This window comes from Dermacentor variabilis, chromosome 11 (genome assembly GCF_050947875.1).
Source record: "Dermacentor variabilis isolate Ectoservices chromosome 11, ASM5094787v1, whole genome shotgun sequence".
NCBI classification, from domain to species: domain Eukaryota; kingdom Metazoa; phylum Arthropoda; class Arachnida; order Ixodida; family Ixodidae; genus Dermacentor; species Dermacentor variabilis.
Genome location: NC_134578.1, coordinates 55,210,498 through 55,233,053, shown reverse-complemented (window position 1 = coordinate 55,233,053; position 22,556 = coordinate 55,210,498). Strand labels below are relative to the sequence as shown.

Genomic DNA, 22,556 nt, shown 5'->3' with positions numbered 1-22,556 from the left:
GTATAGTGCCTGCTCAATTGTCAGCAAAAGTCGTAATCGGTAAGCTCGCGAGCTCATCGAGGCAGAATTAATTGTCAGGTGTGTCAAAACCTGTGTGTCAAAAGCGTCTCTCGCCCTTTCCAGCAAGGAGCTATCCTTCTTGTGTAGAGACAGGAATTTTCTGCAGGTGGCGCACACGTGACGTGTGGCAGATTTTGCCTTATACGTATTTGGTCACTTTTTCCAAAATAAAACACTACGCCGGTGTGTCTTAGCCTCTGCTCTGTCCCCGTCTTGGGCTCAAAAAGCAGCATTCATGTCCTACCGACATGCCCAAACAGTCACCTTACTATTGCTGCTTTTTCGATCTTTCGTTTTAGACATTTCATTTCTCCTGTTAGAGAAGGCTTGCTCTTAAGCTACTTATTGCCGCTCGATTCTTGGTCTTTACCTCTTAGTGGGCACACGCTATAGACTCGGATAATAATAATAATAATAATAATAATAATAATAATAATAATAATAATAATAATAATAATAATAATAATAATAATAATAATAATAATAATAATTCTTTTTGGGACTTCAGTTAGTGCGTGTAGAGTTTGTTATTATTTTGGTCATGTCTTCTCCTTCTTTTTCTTGTCTTAGGATTGTGCTTAGTAGTTTCGGGATAGTTGGGCTTTCAGAGGCCTACATTTTTGTTTTAGCACAGACACACACAAAGAAAGAAAATGTTTCGCGCGTATTTATTTGCTACTGAACGAATCGGCATTGACAAACAGTGGTTTTTCGGCGCACCGATACCTGCTGTAACGCTACCGCATCAGCCACCTGGGAGCCTAGCTTGGGCGTGCGATTCAATGTCAAGCTGCACATGTGCCTTGCTTGGATTAGTTGGCAAGTGAAAAGCCCGCCACTGGCGGAGACTGCAATGGTACAAAAGGTAAAACAACAGCGGTGCACGATAAAATACTGTATTTAGTAAAGCAATGAAGGGGCCTAGTTGGTGAACGTTCATGGTTATATTGCGCTCAGTTTTGCAAACACGATATTAAGGAAGGACAGGACGCTACGTCTGTCCACGTCCTGTCCTTTCTTAATATCGTGTTTGTAAAACTGAGCGCAATATAACCATGAAAATACTCTATAGTTATATGCAATGGATTTTGATGATCGGTGAGAAGAGACCTCTCTAAACGCGCATAACGGAGATTCCTGACTCATATTGTGCCAGCTGTGCCGAAAGTCGTGACGTTAGAGACTTGCATGGCTGAGATAGCTCCCACACTGCATCTGAAATTTCATGTATACGGATCATAGCACATCGACATTCGCACTTGTCTATATGTTTTTTTTTCAGTGACCATTTATCACTGACTGACAATTGTTGCGTTTAAAGGTAGATGTGTTAGCCATGAGATTAACCCAAACCAAACGATGTTAGCCATTGACAAACCAAAACAAAAGAAAGCCTTGTTATCCATGCAGAAAACGAAACCAAACCAAATCCAAACCAAAAACAAAAGGAAACAAACCAATCGAAACCGTGACAAACCAAAACAAAAACTTTTTGCTCTGTATAGGACAGCGAGCAAATGAACACAACGGCAGCGCATTTTGCTTTTACCACTTGTAGCCTCTAAACACGCGTGCAGCCAGAGCTACAAGGCGTACTCGTTGCCACCATGCACGCATCGGCAGACACATTGACGGAGCCGTCACTATGCAGGTAGCGCTAATGCGCATTACATTTGGTAGCTTGCTACTAAGACGTGTGAGGGGCATCATTGAACAGGGCAGGGCTCGGAGCTCTCACTGAACACCCCCCGTAACTCACGGTATCACCATCTACAGCGCAGCACCTACTTTATCTAGAGATAAAGATTGCCCTGCCGTTGGAGTACCTTAGAGTCAACATCGGACCGTATCCATAAACTGTAATCTTAGCAGCTGTAAATGTCAAGTTTACACAGATGCAAAACGTTGTCTTTGGCTGCTGAGGCACATTTATTGAAAATATTGACATATAACACAGAGCTCGCTGGTCAAAAGTTGTCCGCCATGTTGTAGGTCCCGGTCCTTCTGAAAAATAAAGAGTACATATACAAATTCAGCAGTTCCTCATTAAAGCGGGACGTAGCACAATTCAAGTAAACTGTATTCGCAAGCACTGACCACTACATTTGCGCTCCACAAATTTTCATAAATTTCACAGGCTACAATTTACGTCAATTGTGCGTCCAAGCGAAAGACCTGTCGTTGCCAAACACGCTTTGGCCGTAACAAGTCCCGCTGAGCCGTGGCGTGGAAAAAGAATTCAGCCGAAAATAAAGTGCAACATGAGCAACGCGAGGTGCCGGGAATCACATGCGATACCGAGAGCGAATAATGCAGTTTGAAAGCAAAAAGGTCAAATGTTCGACTTCTGCGCACAGCACACCGGATTCCGCGCTCAACACATGCTTCCGGTACCTCACAGCTTCGTCGCGGCTGCGCCAGCCAGAGTGCTCCCAGGAACCATCGCAATTCCGCATATCCCTCCGTCCAATCTTCCTCAAAGTCGTTTATTGCTCAAGGAACTCACACACACAGCGCACCCCACCACTTCTAAAGGCAGCGCGGGGATCAGGGGGGGGGGGGTGGCGGTTGCACCAAATACAGCCGTTCCTTCCGGGAAACGCCTCCTCTTAGCACTTTCGCGATCGCCGGCGCGACCGGGTACGAAGTTTGGGATGCTTGGCGGAGAAGAGAGAAAGTGCGCAGCGGTTTTTTTTTTCTTTTTTTTTTTTTGAGGTAGTTCTCCTGCGACGTAGAGCCGCGGCCGACAAAGAAAACTACATAACCCGAAGCAGCATTCTGACGTCTCGGTTCGCCGACCACCGAAAGTGGTCAAGCGTTGGGCTTTGGGACGTGAAGAATGAAAGACGACGGGGAGGGTTGGTGGAGAGAGGGGGAGTCGGTGGATTGACCTTCTCCCGCCATCACGGGCCACCTGGCACTCCTTCGAGGAGCGCTATGCTGCCCGCGTCGAACGAGGTCAGACCATTGGGCAACGGACGGCTGTGACGTGAGGGGAGAGCTCCGTGAGCATGTCGTGTGTTGTAGAACGGTCCGCGCCACACGCCACCGGTGTACAAACCTTATCTGTTGCTGCCATTTTCTTTTTCCCACTAAATTCCTGGTCAATTCTCCACTTCTCAGACTTTCTCTCGTTATGATATTTTTTTTTTTCTTTCGCCTCACGGGTTTTTAGAGCGCCAGCTTTACGCGAGATTGCTTCAAGGCCAGCCGGTCCGTTATGACGCATCGCTGATTTTCTGCTGAGGTCCTTGCATTCGGCCCGCAGAGACGATTGGAACACGCGAGTTTGCGTTCAATAGGAACGAATGCTTAATGCGCCGACTCGGAGATTGAGAAGCAAAAAGAAAAGCAGGCTGGCTCGCTTGGAACCAACCGAATTTGTTTCGACCCTGGGCTTTACTGGCAAAACTACCGCAGTCTGCTTCGTTCTGCGAATTTCGCGTGGGAGAAAGGTACGCTGAGTCGCCGCGCCGGGCTAGCCGAAGAAAGTTTCGCACGCGAAAAACTCACGCGAGAAGCTGAAATCCGGCCGTTAAGTGAAAAGCAGATGCAAGGTGGCACTGTGGTTACAAGGAGAAAAGAAGAGAAAACAACCGAAGGTCACTTTGCGACGCCAGGAAACAATGACAGATAGCGAAGACAACAAGCAAGAAGCCCTCGGATTGCGTCTTTCGTCATATTTTTTTTCTGACAGGGTCAGTCGCGAGTTTTGCGTGGCTGCCTGGAAGTTGCTGGTCACGCGTTTCCGCTGCGCAATTGGGCGAAATATTGCCGACTTGCACGTAGCTACTCCTTCCTTTGCAACGCACCTCTGCAAGATGTTGCCTAATACATTAATATTTACTGCCTGGACAAAATGCGAATGATTTCTCAAATGTATGGTCTAACAAAACGAATTCTGCGTCACGGTCATTCAATTTCAGTTACTCGGAATTCAGCCTTCATTTTGACATGAAAATGTCCTGTATCCCCGCTAACTATATATTGAGAAATCATGAGTGTCCTTGAATACACATACAGAACGTGTTTAATTATTTCTGGATGCCTAATAGCGGCAAGCAATATTCCCTACTGCTAAGCGCACATATTTTAGTCATGGTTAAGCCACATCCTCACGTTCACGACAGTTAAGCCACCTTACTATAATTTGTATAAGCTATGAAGCCAGAATCCGCTTTTGGAAAGCAGGAGTTGTGAAGTGCATGCCAAAAATGCGCATATGAACTTTTCCATAAGCGGACATTTTCACTACACAACACGGGTCACTAATTCTATTTGGTATGCTCAGTTGAATAAACATCCCAGGACGGTAGCCAGTGTGCCCAATGAACTAAATATCAAGGGGGCACACCGCGTATTCTCAAGGCCAATCTTTGGTAGTGCTTTTGTCTAAACCTTATTTCGTAGATAGATTGGACAACTATTGAAATTGTCGTGAATGAACGGAACCCAACGACAACATTCGATTTAGAAGAGCTGATAGGGTAAAGAAGGCCTTGGGGCGGTCTTAAAAAAAGTGCGAATTTTATGGCAACTATTATTATTCAGTTTCACTGCATAGAGAAGGTCTCATAACGTGCCGCATATGACGCTTCGGTACTGTGCGCTCTGTACTTCCTGAAACTTCGACCCTCGTGTTTTGGTATCAACGGCCACACTTGTATTACAGCAGTCGCTCAGAAGTGTAGCCAAGCGACGAAATTCTCTTACGACGCCATCATGCTCAACAATAATGCTTGAAAATCGCTTCTACAGTACTATTCGCTGCTTGCAGCTTCCAGCGCTCATGAGTTTTAGTCGATGATATCTCGCGTACAAGTGCTACGAAAAGTGAGCACTGTAATATCTTCGAAATTAGTTATACCTACCTTCATTTTGATCATGTGAATTACACATTTCAGCACTACTGCGTCCAAGAAAAATAGCTTTCTATGCAGTCTGACACGTGTTTGTGCTACTTGTATAGGTCGCTTACACAAAACTTCCCTTAAAATAAGTACGGACTTAAAGGAACCCCTCCGAAACTTACAGCCTTCTATGCTGTCGCGTGCACATTGGTTCAACTTTTACACAGTGAGAACCAAAAATATGGAGCCGGGGGCCCGTAAAAGTCCCCTCGAAATCATCTCACCAGAACATGTATGCAGAAGAAGCGCTTAGCCGTAGATGCTAGCCCTTGAAGCCGAGACCGTATCCGCCGAAGCCACCGTAGCCACCATATCCGAGCCCGTATCCACCATATCCGAAGTAAGGTGCCGCCCTCTGGTTGTCGAAGTAGTAGGTGCGGCCTATTCCAAATCCAAGTCCGTAGCCACCGTAGCCACCGTAGCCACCATAGCCACCATAGCCACCGTAGCCCAAGCCGTAACCTCCGTATCCACCATAGCCAATGCCGTAGCCGGCTGAGGTCAGAGCCACAAGGGCAAGAACGACAAGGAGACACACCTGCGTTTAGAGGCATTCACTGAACCAAACCCCTTGAAGACCTGCAGACTACAAGCAAAAGCTGAGGCACACAATATGTTAGGAGTGAATCGCATCTTGTTATAGGTGGTTTCACGGATGATATTCTGGTGGCTCAGATTCGCGTAATTTTAGTAAGAAGATACCGAATTATTCACGGCCTCACTTCCAGTTAATCTTAGATACAGTCCCAACAAAATCATTCTAAAGAACCCAACAGTTCAGCGGTAATTGCTTCAGTGCTTGAAACCTCACCGAGAAAATTAGATGCGATTTTAGTCCTTGCCAATCGTTGCATGTTTGGCATGCATGGTGCAAAAAATTTTGTACATGCAAGGTACTGTTAAGCAATTGATATTATCGACGGTTTAACTGTCAAGTTATACAAAAAGCTACAAGGGAGGACCCTACAGAAGCTACCACTTGGGCAGTTTGCTCTCAGTGCCTAGCTTTCTCTTCAACTCCCCCGAAAGTATCCAAGAACAATATACATCTTCCGGTAACGCCCACTTACGGTGACTTTCATATTGATATCCTTTCTGTCCTGGTGACGGCGAGTCTCTGTTCTACTCAGCCAAATGTGAGAGCCTTATATACGGGAACACGCCCTGCGAATACGTCACGTGTTTTTGACGACACGAGTTAATGGCAACACGCAAAAAAGCAAAAAAATGCGCCCCCACCATTACAAGATGACATTTTTCAAGGGTCACACAGTCCACGAAGAGTTCTGTCCCGTTCCCTGGGGCTTCAGCGTCCACCATTTCGTTTTTTTTTTTTCCTTTGGTTTCTCTAGCTTGAAGCCTTCCAGCCCAAATTCCGCGTAGGCTGACAAGGCTTAAGCTGGGTCACTGGGCACCACTGCAATGCTGAAAGAGCAAAAGAAACAAATGATTCAGCTGCCGAAACAACCAGTGACACACATTCTAGTGTAAGAAGCCAATTTTGTGCTCCACACTGTCTTTCCGTGATTGTTCGCGATGACTGCGTCCTTCTAAAGTAGTAGCAGTTTGTTGTACTTTCACGCTTGCAGCTGTACTTCTTTGTCTGATTTCGTTTTTCTTCGCACGCTTCGAGGGTTAACGAGCCGGCCATTTACTTGAACGTTGGGCCAGGCTCCTGGAATCCGGAGTGAGCTAACAACTCGCAATGGCCCGTGGGCACACGGTATGACTGGCATTATGGTCAAGGCCTCAATTGGGCTCAGTGGCCGGCAGCTGAACGTAACTGCAGCGGTGAAAAGTAGGAGGGACCGCACATTTTGCTTGTCGTTAGGCCACTTTATCGAAGTCCAAGTATTTTCATTTCGGCGAATCGGGAGGATATTTAAAGAAAGTAACACGATCGGATGGTGTCGGCTCAAATTCATGATTTCTCGTTGCCCGAGAGGACGCGTTATACCATAAACTCCTAGTGAACGCTACAACTGTTCTTACATGCGCTACTATTTTCATGTCCTTCTACAGAAATGTAGAAGAAACGTAATACTCACCTGTGGATTTCAGCGAAGGAAACTAGATACAGTTTGTCGTTGCTCCGTCCGGGATTTTCAGCTGCGCGTTCTGTGATGAAATTAGGGTGTACATTGTTCTTTGAACACTATAATTTGAAATAAAAAGGAAAATTCAGTAAAAAGAACTACTCAAACAGACAGGCCCGCTATTTATAAAAGGCACCATTCACCGAATAATTCTCCTTCGCCGGAATTTTTTTTAATAATTTAAGTGATTCATGAATTTCACAGCCAAAATTTTATTTGTCTCCGCTGCGTTCTGTTTTAAAATTCTGCGTGTCAGTGCATCCTCATATCAGTGCTCATGCCGATACGTTATCAGGAATATGCAACCAGATGTCGAACGCGATTACTTCAGCTTCAAGTTTTACGAAGACATGTTGGTGTGCCGAAGTCACAGACGACTGTTGTTTATATTACGAATACTCGGAATACTCAGAAGCAATTATGTTCACGGGGAAACTTTCTGTGGCAATAAAAGAAAAGCTAAGGAGACAAAGGCGTGTACAACTAAAAGCACTTCTGAATTTATCTCACATTCTCAGTCGCGCTAGCTTAAGCTGGGCAACAGAAGATATAAACAGATTTTTATTATTAGAATTATGAAGAAAATACAACACTCAGTGACCTGCAACCTCTTTTAACGCTTTTGTGTTCCGTGTTTAGGATGAATGCGGAACTGACACACGTGGAAGGTACGCTGATTTCGTGTCTGTTCTAAGAAACCTAAAGGGCTGCCAGATGCCGTGGGACTACATGGCGCCTTAGCACACGTACAGAAGCTCCCCTCCTGCAGCTTTCCATCCATTGCCATATAACGTTCTCCAAGATCCTGCGTATACATATCTATATTTAGGAAACCATAATTACGTCTCAATAAGTGCACAAACCACGCTTGTCAGGATCGTGGTTTATCACAAGCCCATCAAGTATGGGCTTTTGCAGCATAGCACAGTATGTATGCGATGGTGTGAATAAGAAAATGTGTAGTGGCGTGCAATACAAAAGATAGAATAACCATTCAGTTGTTTGGATAGGGAAACGTGGTCGACGCGGGCCGAGGGTTGTGAGGTGGGATGGAATTAGAAAATTATCAGGCACTGGTTTGAGTGAGCTCACGGAAGACAGGCCTGACTGGAGATCGCTGGGAAACGCCTTAGTCCTGCAGTGAAACTAAAATGACGTTGGCGGTGTTGATCGATCCCCGTTTTACCAGTTTTTTTGCAAGCGAGCCTGCTATCGCGGTCGTCCTCACCCATGACTGCCAACGCAAACCAGTTGCCCAGTTTCACGCATGCTTTTGAAACAAAATGCATTTATTTTCCTATGCACAGACTGTACAATGACTTCTAGGGTTTCTCTTCATAGACGTGTCAACCGAAGCCTTAGCCATGATAGCCGTGACCGCCGTATCCGCCGTGTCCATAGCCGCCATGTCCATGGCCTCCATATCCTCCGTAGCCGTAGCCGCCGTGTCCGTAATGGGCACGTTGGTTGTCAAAGAAGTGCGTGATACCGTGGCTGTACCCGCCGTGGCCGTGCCCACCATAGCCGCCATGTCCACCATAACCTCCGTGCCCACCATGTCCACCATATCCATGGTATCCAGCATGGGACACAACGAAAGCAAAGGCGAAGAGAACAGCGCTGCAAATCTGTCGAAATTAAAGTAGATGACTTTTAAATCACAACGAATCGGCAATATAGAATGCAGAAATAACAGTGCAGCTCTGAATAGCTGCCTCACTCTGTGATACAAGAGTAAGCTCGTTTTGATAGTTTCTTATAAATTGAGAGGTTGGCAATCTTTCCCAACTAGGCCAATTAAGAATCTCCTCAAGGGATACAAGCATGTTATGTGTTTCCTTCTGCTTTCTCACACCGTTTACTATATTAAGACATAATCTTGAACTACTACATATGTACTACTTTTCACACGTATTTCCCTGTTCCTAACATCATTGATGCACTTAGTATAATCTTAAGGTTGTAAACATCGATATAGTACTCGAGTATCATGCAGCAATACAAAAACAATTCTTTAAACCTTACGCCTTCAACGAGCCCATTAAAGCACAATATTGTGTTTAATTGTACTTATAAAATCGAAATCTAAACAATACAAAAGCTTCACGGGAAGAAGGAGACTTGAAGTGATGCATACTGGACGAATAAAGGGAGCCTCAGGCTGGTGAGAACGTCGCCTTTGCAAGCGACCACGGCTACATTTATTTACTGTTGTTGTTCCCCAGCGTCCTGGTGCAAACGACTTTTTTGGATTGGCCGCGAATTGGGTGATAACGGAGTTCACAAAAATTACTAATTTTGATGAATATAATTTCAAGCAAAACTCTCAACTGGAACTTCTGTGGATTAAAGGTTCCCTGGTATAGATTTGAAACATTTTATCTGCATGTTACAAAAAATGAAAATGTTAAGTACAAACCAAAAGCAAAACAGAAAAGTTTGGCATTGAATTCCTTTTGTTTAGCGCAGTAAATTGCTGGGGCAATCGCAAATGTCCTGTGGCTAAAATCTAGTTTGGTAGCACCAATGTAAAGGACCAACGGAGCGTTCAAATTCAAGCCAAGCTGTCGGGAAGGCTCTTTCAGAAACCTTTTCCTTTGAACTTTAAAACGGCGACATGCTAAAATGAAATGCTATATGAAGCGGTAGACCTAGCGTCGTCGTCTCAACAGTTGTTGTTAATTGAACATGTGGCTCACATCCTCAACGTAGAATTCGCCAAGAAATGGGTGGGTTTTTCCAAGTTTTATTCAAGAATAATCTTTCGCGACTGACATTGAGCAAATCCTGTTGAAAGGTGAAATTAAATGTTCGAATTGAAGCAATAATACCAATAAGAAGCAATATTTATTCACTGAAAAGAACAAACACACAAAACCGGAATTTTTTTACAGACCAATTCGGTTGCACTCAATAAGAAATTCCTGGACAGTGCAGCAACCATTTCTGTGGCTGAATTCTAGAACGCAGGACCAAAAGGAACGAATTACAGCTTCTGCCAAGTACACGTAAAGCCTTCGAAGAGACAGCAAATAAGAAGCTGCTGGCTGTGTTGATGAACTTCTTCCTCGTCTCATCCGCTGGGCTTTCGAATACCTTACGGCAGTGCCGTTCCGCCTACCCTCTTTGTAACGCGCAGCGTCGGAAGTGAAAATTATGCACAAAAGTTACGAAACCAACGTTTCGACAATAAAGCCCTTGTCAGCGCCTGACAAAGAAAATTCTCTCGTCGAAGCAATTTGCTCCAAGCTGAGGTTTTTCCTTGTTCACCCACCGCTCGTCACATAGTGTCGAGAGCTTTCTCTTGTTGATTTATCCAATATAAAGGCCCTTTCCTTTGTGAAGACCTTCAGTTAGTTTGTTCACGTCTAGGGATGAAGTAGTTTGACGTCAATAGATCACTCTTTTGATAAACTTTATACGCGAGCATATATGATATCGATTTCTTCGAAACTATTCGCACTTGCATAACTTCGAGCCAAAAATCTTTGCTCTTTGTATTTTTTCCTGCATATACAGCTATAGAATTCGCATTACACTGCAACAAGACAAAGCGTCGCTTGATGATGAAGCGCAAACCACCAAAGTCGTAGGATTAACCTCCCAACAACCCTACGTCGTGAAATCAGGAATCACGTGAGGAAAATCAAATATCGGCGTAAAGAACGGATAGTGTAAGGATTGCCACTGCCCTAATCTCACTCGCCGGAGGCTTGCGAAGTAAAACAAAAGGAACTACCAGTTTAAGAGCTAAGTGCTCCCGTTTTAACAGCGAAGCTTCATCAACAAACACCGGTGCAATCACCAGGTGACAACAACAAAAAATTGAAGTAACAAGCATGGCGTAACGAAGCGCTATATGGTTACCCAAGCACATCTAGGATTCCCGTTTCTAGAAGACTCACTCCTCCCCAGCCCCGCTCGTACTCGCCGTGCAAAGAGATTTTGGCTCATGGGAAGTTCTCCGGCAGTTCCTGTTTGTTCCGCACAAACGCGGCTGCCGGGACTGTCTTCGGGTGGCAATGGGTCTCGAAGGGCTTGACAGTGCAGAGCAGTAGGGGGTAGGTGGACGGGAGGGGGGAGGCGGAGGGTGGGGGGTGCGGCGGGTTGGCGTTTCACGGACCCGTAATGGACTCTTTCGTCGCGTCACCTATTCTGAGGCACTCCCTCGTCCGAACCACTCTAGCCGGTTTAGCCGGTTATTTGAAAAAGGAAATCGAACTCTCCTTCGACGCGAGCTGCGAGAATCATCGCGAAGTGTGAGGGAATGCGGGCAGTTGAAGGTGCTCCCCCGTTCTCTTGGGAAAGCACTCCACACTTCGCGTGAATAGGCTGCAAAACAAAGGCGAAGCGTGGGACGTGGAAGTTTCAAAACTGACAAAAAGAAATTCGAGGACGGAAAGGTAGCGGCCCTTTGTTTCAGCAAGCATCGGCAACTGCAAATCGACGGCTGTAATGTCGGAAGAAGTTATTGAATGTCATGCGGAGGAGTATTTATGCGCTGAAACCTAACGACGCCCTACTGCTACCCCTAAATCAACCTGTGTGATGTTTAAACTAACTTCCTAATAGGAACAAAAAAAGAACGAACTATTGGCTGTCTTTGAAGCCCGGAAAAATAATTTAGAGCTTAAATTGTTTTTTCAGAATAAGAAGCAAGAAGAAAGAACATAACAATCGTATCATTTCTTCACAACGCTCAAAGAACGTTTTCTATTCGGTGTTTCATTTAATTTCACGGTCACTGCTATGCCTAAATTGGAGAGCTGTGTGGAACAAAGAAAATAACGAATAAATGCGACTAAATGAAGATCAAATCCGGGATACTACTACAAGCTATTATATATTACTAAATATATAATTACTGCAATGACATTTAAAGGAGCGATACCGTGATCCCGCTTAGGCTATGACGTACTGTGGGTATATTGGAACACCTTCACTACTTCGAACAAAATCTACAATCTTATCATCTTTGCAGAAAGTTCAAAGAAAGCTTTTCATTGAATGCTCTAGTTTATTTCAGAGTCACTGTTTTGCCTAAATTAGAGAGATATATTCGGGTTGTTATTGAACAGTCACTGTTATGTAATCTATTGGAAACAGTAGGTACGGGATAAATAAAAATATGAATAAACATAAAGAAAAGTAATCATCAGAATTCCTGCAAATGTTACTAGCACCATTGCGCATAAATGATAAAATACTGCTAACACCGTGGTACCGTGGGGTCGAGTCCCCCCCCCCCCCCCCCAAAGAAACGCCTTCCACTACTATTGATACTACTGTTACCACTGCTACGGCTACTGCTTATACTGCCGCCAGCACTACAGCGGACGTTCAAAAAAGGACGCACATCCAAGGTGAATGCATTAATTTCAGTGCAAATGCATGCGTTACATGTGGCCTTCAGACTTTCCAGTTTTAATCGCGAAACACTTAAAGGTGCCAGCCTACAGCGTGTTTCGCAAATTGCCGGTGACGAATTTCTTCGATGCAAAGATGTACTTATCCACCACCCCATCCACAACCCACTAGATCGCAAGCTGTCCAGTGGCGACAACTACAAACCAAATCATACAAGAGCCCGATACTTATGCAGGCTATTTACCCAGACACATACAAAACAGATAGATGAAAAGTGTGTGGCATCAGAGCCACGCTAAAACACATGCTATGGGAATGCCAGGAAGTAATACCGGACAGTGCGAGCGAAGCTTCCATCGACAGCCTCCACGCACGATGGCAGACCGCGCTGCTCAGCTCGAACATGGAAGACCAACTCTGGGCAGTCCAGCGGGCCAAGGAAGCCGCCGGGAGGCGGGAACTTTTGACCGTAACCTCGGCGGGTGCCCCAGCCCACTAACTCGCCGGACGCGAATCGTTCTGATTCGAAATAAAGTTTTCTCGCTCGCTCATTCACTATAAAAGTTTCGCTCTCGTACTAGCGTACGCCATCTGGCTCTGGACCCACTGACGTTATAAATTGGCCACGGCCATGCACCATGCCTGACGTAAGCTTGGACAGCTCGGCTCAAGGCTGCTCCGAAGCCAGTATAGACGAAACGGAGAGCATTAGTTCTTACAGCGAAGCGGCTTACGGCTAAGATTCCGTGAAATTTTCACGTGTGAGCAAAAGATATCACCATCAGCAATGGCTCGTGTCACTGCTCGCGCGTTCGTCATCGTCGTCTTCTTCCACTACTGGTTCCGATGGCGCTCATCATGCCAGAGTTTCCATAGTTCCCCTCCCTCTGTGAACGCACTGGCGCATCTGGCCCACTGCAAGTCGGTGCGGCGACTTCGGTTTCAAATTATTTGCCTCAATATAACGCGAAATGAAAACACGAATATTTGTAACGAATGCAAATAACGAAGGTATAACACGATTGAACGCGAAATATCAAAATAAATGTGCGTGCGTACCTTTCGTCGCGATGACTACCGATCAAGGCAATAAATGTGTTTGTACCTTTGTTCAATATTACCTGCCATGCCACCTCTCTGTCGTGTGCTACACAGCTTCGCTGTTCATCCGCCTTCCCAGAGTCGAATCGCTCATGACTTTTTTTCCTACTACTAAAGTCGTCATCTCAGAAGTACAAGATCACGCACATTAGAGAGGCTATAGATTTGGCAATTTCACTTACGAGAAACTTCATGATAACTCCTGCCGTGGCTCGGGTGTTGCTCGAAAGTCTGCGCCCGCTGCAAGAACGGCTTCAAGTTTATATACTGGCAGTGCACCATTAGCCAGGAACAGGATCAATCGAGTCCGATTCGCTGTCGCGTGGACAAGGGAGGCGTGTTTGGTTTTTGTTCGTGTTCAACTAAAAGCTTTTGGTTGCAGTCGACCGGGTACAGCTCACCGAAGGTGCAAGGCACGCCAAAAAGAAGAGACAAACGCGTCGTTCTGCTTGGACGAAGACGAAACAAGCGGGGGAAAAGACCGCTTCTTTTTCTTTTGCAAGGCTGGTTGCGTCAGCACCGGGCTTTTCATCTCGGTACTGCAAGGCTCGATACATTGTAGCCATCGAAAAACGTGTAGCACTACATCTCCAGCGCTTCAAATACACGCCACAGCTATTATTGAGCGGAAATATTGTACTCAGGCACTGACGGCTGCTACGCAAGTACACCGGACGCAAGATTAGTTTTTCAAACAAGTGCTCGCCCCAGGAATCAAAGACGATCATTTATTTAGAGCAGTGCATGTCTTCACCAGCTGAGAGGCAGCGCCCTGTTCCACTTGATGGAATCGGAAAAGCTCTTCCAGTTAACGCTTCTTCTAGCACTTTGAAGTAAAAAGTACAGCGATCATCTTTGAAGGAGATTTAAATTGGCTTTTATCTGAACGCCAGTCAGCATTCCTATCTCTTAAGCGTTGCGATGGATAGCCCTAAAAAGGCGCATCGGAACACAAAGGTGGTTGTCGATGCTTCAGCAATGCCGCAAAAAAGGTTCTGGCAAATTAAATCCGTTATAATGTTACGGGGATGGTTAAGGTTGAATACGGAATAAAAAGTGTTGTCTTGCTGTTCGGTGACAATGCAGTTAAGAGCTTTCTGCGTTTGAACTTGTGACGCTGTCATTGTGTGAGAATGACGGAACTGTTTTTTAGCATTGTTGCAGAACAAACTTTAACCAGTCATGATAACTTTGAACCCTAACCATGACGTTTCAATATCGAGAGGAAAGAGCGCTAGGACGGTGCACTTCCTAAAAGAAATATGAAGAATGAGGCATAGTTAAACTGCGTAACTTAATAAGGAGACCGTTATGCATAGTTCGTTCAATAAAATTATTACGTCATACGCTAGATGTCAGCTTGAGGGATGCCAAATCATAATAAAACACCTATACAACGTGATATAGCACATGCACGCTTATTTACCAAAAAGAAAAAACACCTGGCCAATATGACGCCGACCATAGACTTTTCTTGACCAAGCATTGGCTTCCACGTCTTCATTCTGAAGCTAAGCTGCTCTGAGCATTTTGTTAATTCACGAAGTATTTACCGCAAGACTAGACAACATGTATACCTAACACTCATACCGACGAAATGCACCAAGGCTACCTTCCTTAAAACGAAGCTTTCTTTGCTAATCTTCCCAGTAATTAGTGACCGTGACGTCTGGGTGCTTATGCTGTTTCTCTGAATAGCTCGTACTTATAAAGAAAATAATGATTCATGTGAAAAAAAGAAGGTAAGTCGTGCTGACATGGACACAGGACAATATAAACAGACGGTGTTTGTGTTGTCTGGTTCTCTTGTGTCCGTGTCGGCATGGTTTGCTTTTTTTTTTGCACGATGTGCCCATTTGGGATGATCGCCACATGTGTCACATTACGTAACACGGGGGGCGGGACAGCGCATGCGCTTTCCTTTACGCCAAAGGCGTAGGGATGAAATCGGCAAATTTATTGCAGTTGCTTAACCGCCTGACCAGAGCCTCGCATTTCGTGTATTCAAAGACGTGCGTTGGATCTCCATTTATTTTATTTTTTTCAAAGTGGGAGGCCCCATACCGTAGCGGTATCAATGTAGTCTACTTCCTTGTTGGTCTTATAAGAGCGACACAAGACACAGGACTCTAGCTCTCCGGCTGGCTATTTAACGACGCTGATAAGGTATGCTCGAGAACATGACCTCGTGCAAGACGGATTTTCCCGCAAAATGCTCGGGAACAAAGGACCTGCGCAACTTGTCAAACACACTAAATTCGCCAATTTTCAATCGGTTCAGAATGGCAAAATTGACCAGGTAAATTTCCGTGCGCACCAGCACATAGAAAAGGCAAAGTAAATGCAGATAAGGTTCTTCCGAAGTTGTAGCTCAATTTGTTTTGCATACCGCTAGTATAGAGGCCACACAAATGAGGTTGGTCAAAACAGAGGCCAAAACCATCATTACCTTAAGAAATAATCTTACTTATCGCCCATTTATATGCAATACAAGGTTGTGCCGTTCATATACAGCTCTTACGTTTGTCATTACTGGTAAATATTGGCCATTTGAGAAATGTTTGACGGAATGCAAGCAAGAGCGAACAGGCCTCACACGATCGGCCATGTCGATGACGTCATGCTGCCTAATTGTTCTAACTACTACTTTAAATAGAATTCTGATCCTATGGGCTAGTCATGTCAGTGGGAGCCGCACCGAGATCCGCCGCCTCACGAGAAAAGTGCAGCCAAAGGGCTTGCGGAAGTCCTCCAATGGCATCATAAGCTACATGTGGTCATTTATACCATACCGTACAAACTAATATCGCACGAATCCCACACACAGGCCTCGTATATAAACGAGAGTTGCATTGTCGATTTACATATCGTACGTGTTGTCATTACTGGTAGCAATAAGCACTGATTATTTAGAAAAAACTTTCGCAACATAAAACACACCTTCACACAATGCACAACGGTAATGACGTAGCGCTGCTGAAGTATTTAACTAATGCCCTTAAGAACGCTTTAGGTGGCAAGGTTGACCAAACAAATATGAGCCACAATAAGATCTGCTGCTTCAGAACGGACAAGGCCCTGACGATGTCTTCGGAGTTGAGCATGGTCCGACAGAGGAATAAGGAGAGCTTAATCTTGGGCACCGCCCACTTACAGGTCATCTATATATATATAGACGAGTCTCGCATCCTTCCTTTACCACTAGTATATGTTGTCATTACTAGTAGCAATAAACATTAAATTCATTCGCAAAAACACTTCGCAGCAGGAAGCACGTACTCCCACAATCCAGCACGTTGAATGTGTTGGTAACTATTGGCAAACATTGGTCACAAAAAAATCGCAGCTTCCATGCTCTCGCTCGTACAATCCACAACAGCGAAATAACATCGCTAAGACACCGTTAAGGCACTATCTACAATATGGATACGTTTGATCTCAGCACAGGTCATGTCGAGGCGAGTCCCACCGAGATCCGGCTCCTCCCGAAGGACGGACAGCCGAAGGCCCTGCGAAAGTCCTCTGATGCCATCAGGAGCTGAGCGCTCTGCTGCAGGTAAGCGCGAGGCAGGCGTCCCGCGTGGGAGCAGACCTCGCGCACGTAGAAGAGCTCATAGAAGAGCTGGCTCTCGCTCAACTTCCACGAGCCCCAGGTGAAGGCACTGCGGTGCCACGAGTCTCCCGTCTTCAGGGCCCGGCTGACGACGCGAAGCGCCAGCTGCGGGTACAGGACGTCCGTGAGACGACGCGGGTCCTCGGCGCACAGACGGCCGAGGGAGGCCTCCGGCACGACTTGGGCTTGGCCTTCGCTCTCGCCCCTCAGGCAGAGCCGCTGGACGAGACTGTCCACCAGGTGGACGCCCACCAGGTGGGCGTTGAGGTACACGGCCTCGGTGCCGCACTCGAGTCGAAGCTCCGAGTAGATGGTGGGAGAGAAGACGACGAAGCGCGAGGTGACGCGGACGTGCTTGTCGAAGAGCTCCTCCCGGTGAGACCAGGCCTGCGACGCATTCCACTCGTGAGGGTACACAAAAAACAAACCTTGTCTGCACCCGCCGTGGTTGCTCAGTGGCTATGGTGTTGGGCTGCTGAGCACGAGGTCGCGGGATCGAATCCCGGCCACGGCGGCCGCATTTCGATGGGGGCGAAATGCGAAAACACCCGTGTGCTTAGATTTAGGTGCACGTTAAAGAACCCCAGGTGGTCGAAATTTCCGGAGTCCTCCACTACGGCGTGCCTCATAATCAGAAAGTGGTTTTGGCACGTAAAACCCCAAATATTATATTATTATTATAAACCTTGTCTGCTCACTCGCTCCGCCATCTAAAGGGGAACATTGATGGGGGTACGACGTTTCGCGCGCGATAAGCGCGAGACCCACAGCGATGGCGAAAAACTGTAATCGGCTCCTGTATAGTTAGGCATCGATATTTGTCGTGCGATCACCGCACTTGACAGATGCCGGATTGGGTGGGGCCTCTTCGTCCGCCCGTCGTTTCCCAAACGCTGTCGCCATCGTCGTGTCGTCATTAGGCCGTCTCTTAGTCGTCGACTTTACAATCGCCACATGGCGAAGAAAAAGCAGAACGTTGCCCCCAACCACCTGCGGAGATCCGATTCATGTCTAGGTGACTTTGCGATCAGGACGCTCTAACGACTGAACAATCGCGGGTCATTCACGCTTGCCAGTTTGTGTGTGAGTTTGTGCGCGATACAAACTCGATCCAGACTCGATCCAGACTCAATCCAGACTCGATCCAGAGAGCTGTAGTGTCTGTACATGTATTACGGAGGGCACCGGAGGCAATATTTAGGCGCATGAACACGACGTGTCTCACCTCGCAAAGAGGAAGTTATCCATGAAAACAGCAGCAGTAAATGACCTAATGACCTCGCAGATTTCTCGTACGTCTTGAAATAAACCAATTGAAACGGCGGAATTGTTTTATGTGCTACGGATCTGTAAACGTTATTGCAACAAAAAAAAAAGGAAGACGGAGGCAGTTTCGATCGGAGGGCGAAGCATGAAAAGCGCTAACAAGGTTTAGCATTGTGCTGAAGCTTCTCGAACAGTGCTCTAACAGTACGCTGGAGGGACATGCGGGCGCAACATAGCACGCGGGACAGCTGCGGCGGCAGAGCACAAACAACACCCTGGCCACCTACAGGCGTCTCAGAACGCTGGCCTGAGGACGAACGCCGCCATTGCAGCGTAGCTGACGTTCTACCTCAATAGTGCACAAAATGAGACCGAAGGAAAACGGTTAGCGTTTGTAGCTTGTACATTGAAGTACATGCAAAATCCGTTCCGCTCAGGTGACTGTATACATCCTGGCGTGGTGTACAGACAGCTGCTCAGTGGGAACGCTATGGCGTCCGTGCTCACAGCACTCGTGCCTGCAGCGGATGGCAGAACGCTGCCTCATGTTGCGTAGTGGAGCCGACTGCTAACTGCGTTCACTTGGCTTTGCCGTTTTTGCCTTCGAATGACACTGCGTGTCTTTGCGTCTCTGGAGAAGTAAAGACGCATGCGCATGCGCCGTCGATGTCATAACACTGCTACGATGGCCCCAATCAGGGCGCGATAAAGAAACTTGCCGGACGCTTAAGCTTCGCCTTTAAGAGTGGAGCGTCCCCCGATAGTATTCACAGATGCCTGACTGCTTCCCACGCTTCCCGGCAACTGCAGCTTGTGTATGCGTAATGTTCATGAGGTAACGATGGCGACGAACGCTACGCACGAAGGCGAGCTTTCTGATAGAAAGGCGGCCTCTTGCGTGGGCCGACCCACTGTTATTGTTCCACCATTTTAATATTTAAGTCTGAGAAGATTTAACGTAAAAGGCACGCGTGGTCGGTCTTTTGCTTCATGACATTTGTTTGTGGGCTGCCATTCTCGAAATTCCGAGGAATAACTTTGGAAAGATTGTGAGAGAAGGTATGAGCAACTTGAGTGATAGAAGAACTTGTGTGCTGTAAATTCTCGCTCACAGGACGGCCGACGCTGGACGCCGACACCGGATATTCTGCAATACGGAGGGGGGGGGGGTGTAACGCTGTCGTATTAAACTACACTGGCGTTTTAGCAATATGAGAGAAATGCGTGAGCATGACGTCGCATCTCACTGAGCTCTCACATCTGTGATTTCAACTGCGTTCAGCACATTGCAGAGTGTTGTACAGGATCTCTCTCGACACACATCCTGCCTCGTGGTGGAGCGAAGTGCCACTGACGGTGACGGTTGGCGGAGCAGACTACTGTCAATTGCAATATATATATATATATATATATATATATATATATATATATATATATATATATATATATATATATATATATATATATATATATATAACCTCGTAACTGACTTCACACGCTTTTTTTTTCACTTTGACACTCATAATACTGACGCATTAACAGGCCGTTCGACACCATGTGCGGAGGAGACTCACTTCGAGCAAATCTCGGGAGCTGTCCAGCACCTCTGCGCGCACTCGAAATTCCCTGATCGCGAGTGCGCTGGCGACGTGGGACTCGTCGTGCGACGGCAGAATCCGCGTGTATGGCTCGACGAACTCCGCAGGCAGCAGGAAACGCAGGCCGGACACCACCTCGACGAGCGGCGTGGCGCTGTGCGCGAACATATCCCCAAACTCGGCGAGCACCGCCGCCATCACCACTTGGTAGATAGTCCTGCTCAGCACCGGAGCCGGTGAGAAATGCGGAAATCAAGACCGCGCAGGGTAAACACACACGGTCAGGGCGTGCAACCAAATATCTCTCCCTATTCGATTCGCATTTGATTCGAGAAAGAATTATACGAAATTGTCGAATATTCGCTTCTGTTTGAATGTGAGGGACAGCCGCTGTTTTAAGTCTCTAGGTGAAATGTTGATACGCTTGAGGACTATTCTAAATTACTTGGCCGCAGGAGAGCTGTGAGTGTGTGCGCAGAGTCACTAGTTCATGAGCGATCGCACGAAGCAGGTGACCCCTGCGTAATAATTGCCAGCCATTCAAACGGGAAGCCTCGCTCTTAGGCAATACGAATTTACACGCTGTCTTGATTTAGGCGAAGCGCTTTGTTATATAACCGGTCACACCGTATTTGAATTCCTTCACATTAATTTCCACTGCTATTTCACACATCCCTCGTTCAACACACACAAAACTTCACCCGCATGCGGTTACACGCTGTTACCTAAATTACATTCCTGTCATTGTCATGGGTGCCATAGATTGCTGTGACTGGTAGTGACTCATTTAGATGCTTCTCAGTAGACCTGTCTTACTGTAGCGAACGGCAGAATAAAAGCACGTGTCAAAAATTCTTAACAAGCTTTTCTTTTCTCTGTGAGACCAACTACGCGCCCCTCTACGGGATGACAAATACATTGCATGCTACAAAAACGTGGTGCAGCACACGCAGTGTCGAGCACGTTACCTCGAAAAAGAAAAAAAAAACGACACAAAGCTTCTGCGACGGGAAAAGAAAGCGAACGGGTGCACGCGTGCAACTAGACATAGAAGAAAATACATTTCCATAATAAAAAATTAAATTATGGGGCTTTACGTGCCAAAACCACTTCCCGATTATGAGGCACGCCGTGGTGGAGGACTCCGGAAATTTCGACCACCTGGGGTTCTTTAACGTGCACCTAAATTTAAGTACACGGGTGTTTTCGCATTTCGCCCCCATCGAAATGCGGCCGCCGTTGCTGGGATTCGATACCGCGATCTCGTGCTCAGCAGCCCAACACCATAGCCACTGAGCAACCATGGCGGTTAACATTTGCATATCCAAACGCACGTGTTGGATTATACGCGAAGACAAGCGTAAGTAACGCGGTTAGTTAAACGGTCTACAGCTAATGACGATGCATACAATTAGGGGATGACGTGTGTATGCGCAGAAAAGTGCACGTATCAAGAAACGCTTAGTGATTCCGTACACATTGTGTCACGGTGGGACATACTCATTCTAGAGCATTGGTCAAGAATGGATACGCACACACACTGGGGCACATACCGACTGGCTAAATCATAAGGAAGTAAATCATGGAATTCGGGAAATACAATTAACCATTCCGTTAACAGATCCGGTGTGCTTTAGAGGTTTGTGCGAGCGGACGTATTGCACAAGACATGCACGTTTTATGTAGTAATCGGATGTGGTGGGGAACTCCCATTATGGAGGATTAGATTAAAGCACAGTGGCACATCCTGAGCGGTAAAACAAAAGAGAATAAAGCTAAACAAAGAATTCGCCAAATTTTATTCGTCTATCTATTGAGAGGTCGTTGGGCTTTAGAGATGTCTTTGAGTCGAGGTAATATGTGCATGCTTTATATAGGAAGTCATTTATTTATTTATTTATTTATTTATTTATTTATTTATTTATTTATTTATTTATTGCGCAGAACCGAGGTGTACATCATCATCATCAGCCTGGTTACGCCCACTGCAGGGCAAAGGCCTCTCCCATACTTCTCCAACAACCCCGGTCATGTACTAATTGTGGCCATGCCGTCCCTGCAAACTTCTTAATCTCATCCGCCCACCTAACTTTCTGCCGCCCCCTGCTACGCTTCCCTTCCCTTGGGATCCAGTCCGTAACCCTTAATGACCATCGGTTATCTTCCCTCCTCATTACATGTCCTGCCCATGCCCATTTCTTTTTCTTGATTTCAACTAAGATGTCATTAACTCGCGTTTGTTCCCTCACCCAATCTGCTCTTTTCTTATCCCTTAACGTTACACCTATCATTCTTCTTTCCATAGCTCGTTGTGTCGTCCTCAATTTGAGTAGAACCCTTTTCGTAAGCCTCCAGGTTTCTGCCCCGTAGGTGAGTACTGGTAAGACACAGCTATTATATACTTTTCTCTTGAGGGATAACGGCAACCTGCTGTTCATGATTTGGGAATGCCTACCAAATGCACTCCAGCCCATTCTTGTACATACGTGGACATCATAGACAAAGTTTATGTGAGCGACTTCATAGGTACCGTAAAAATACTTCG

General features: G+C 46.2%; 2 protein-coding genes across 2 annotated transcripts; both read right to left on the bottom strand.

Annotated features, from left to right (window-relative positions):
* Positions 1-5,232: 5,232 nt before the first annotated feature.
* LOC142563286 (uncharacterized) lies at positions 5,233-13,932 on the bottom strand. The gene is made up of 3 exons (XM_075673841.1): positions 13,717-13,932; positions 8,457-8,694; positions 5,233-5,465 (listed from the first exon to the last, which is right to left on the bottom strand). Exons 1-3 carry the CDS (start codon positions 13,726-13,728, stop codon positions 5,233-5,235), a joined length of 483 nt encoding a protein of 160 aa, XP_075529956.1. The 5' UTR covers positions 13,729-13,932.
* Positions 13,933-16,790: 2,858 nt separating this feature from the next.
* Positions 16,791-20,225, bottom strand: LOC142563864 (uncharacterized). Its single transcript, XM_075674539.1, has 2 exons — positions 19,988-20,225; positions 16,791-17,534 (listed from the first exon to the last, which is right to left on the bottom strand). The coding sequence occupies exons 1-2, from the start codon at positions 20,207-20,209 to the stop codon at positions 16,983-16,985; spliced, it is 774 nt and encodes a 257-aa protein (XP_075530654.1). The 5' UTR covers positions 20,210-20,225; the 3' UTR covers positions 16,791-16,982.
* Positions 20,226-22,556: the final 2,331 nt, after the last annotated feature.

Bases quoted from the DNA above. Each gene is read 5' to 3' on its own strand.
- LOC142563286 (XM_075673841.1), bottom strand. The intron at 5,466-8,456 runs GCGGATACGGCG...CTCTGACCTCAG, and splicing joins ACATGGCGGCTATGGACACG to CCGGCTACGGCATTGGCTAT.
- LOC142563864 (XM_075674539.1), bottom strand. From the start codon at position 20,209: ATGGCGGCGGTGCTCGCCGAGTTTGGGGATATGTTCGCGCACAGCGCC. The intron at 17,535-19,987 runs GTGAGTCTCCTC...AATGCGTCGCAG, and splicing joins GCTCCCGAGATTTGCTCGAA to GCCTGGTCTCACCGGGAGGA.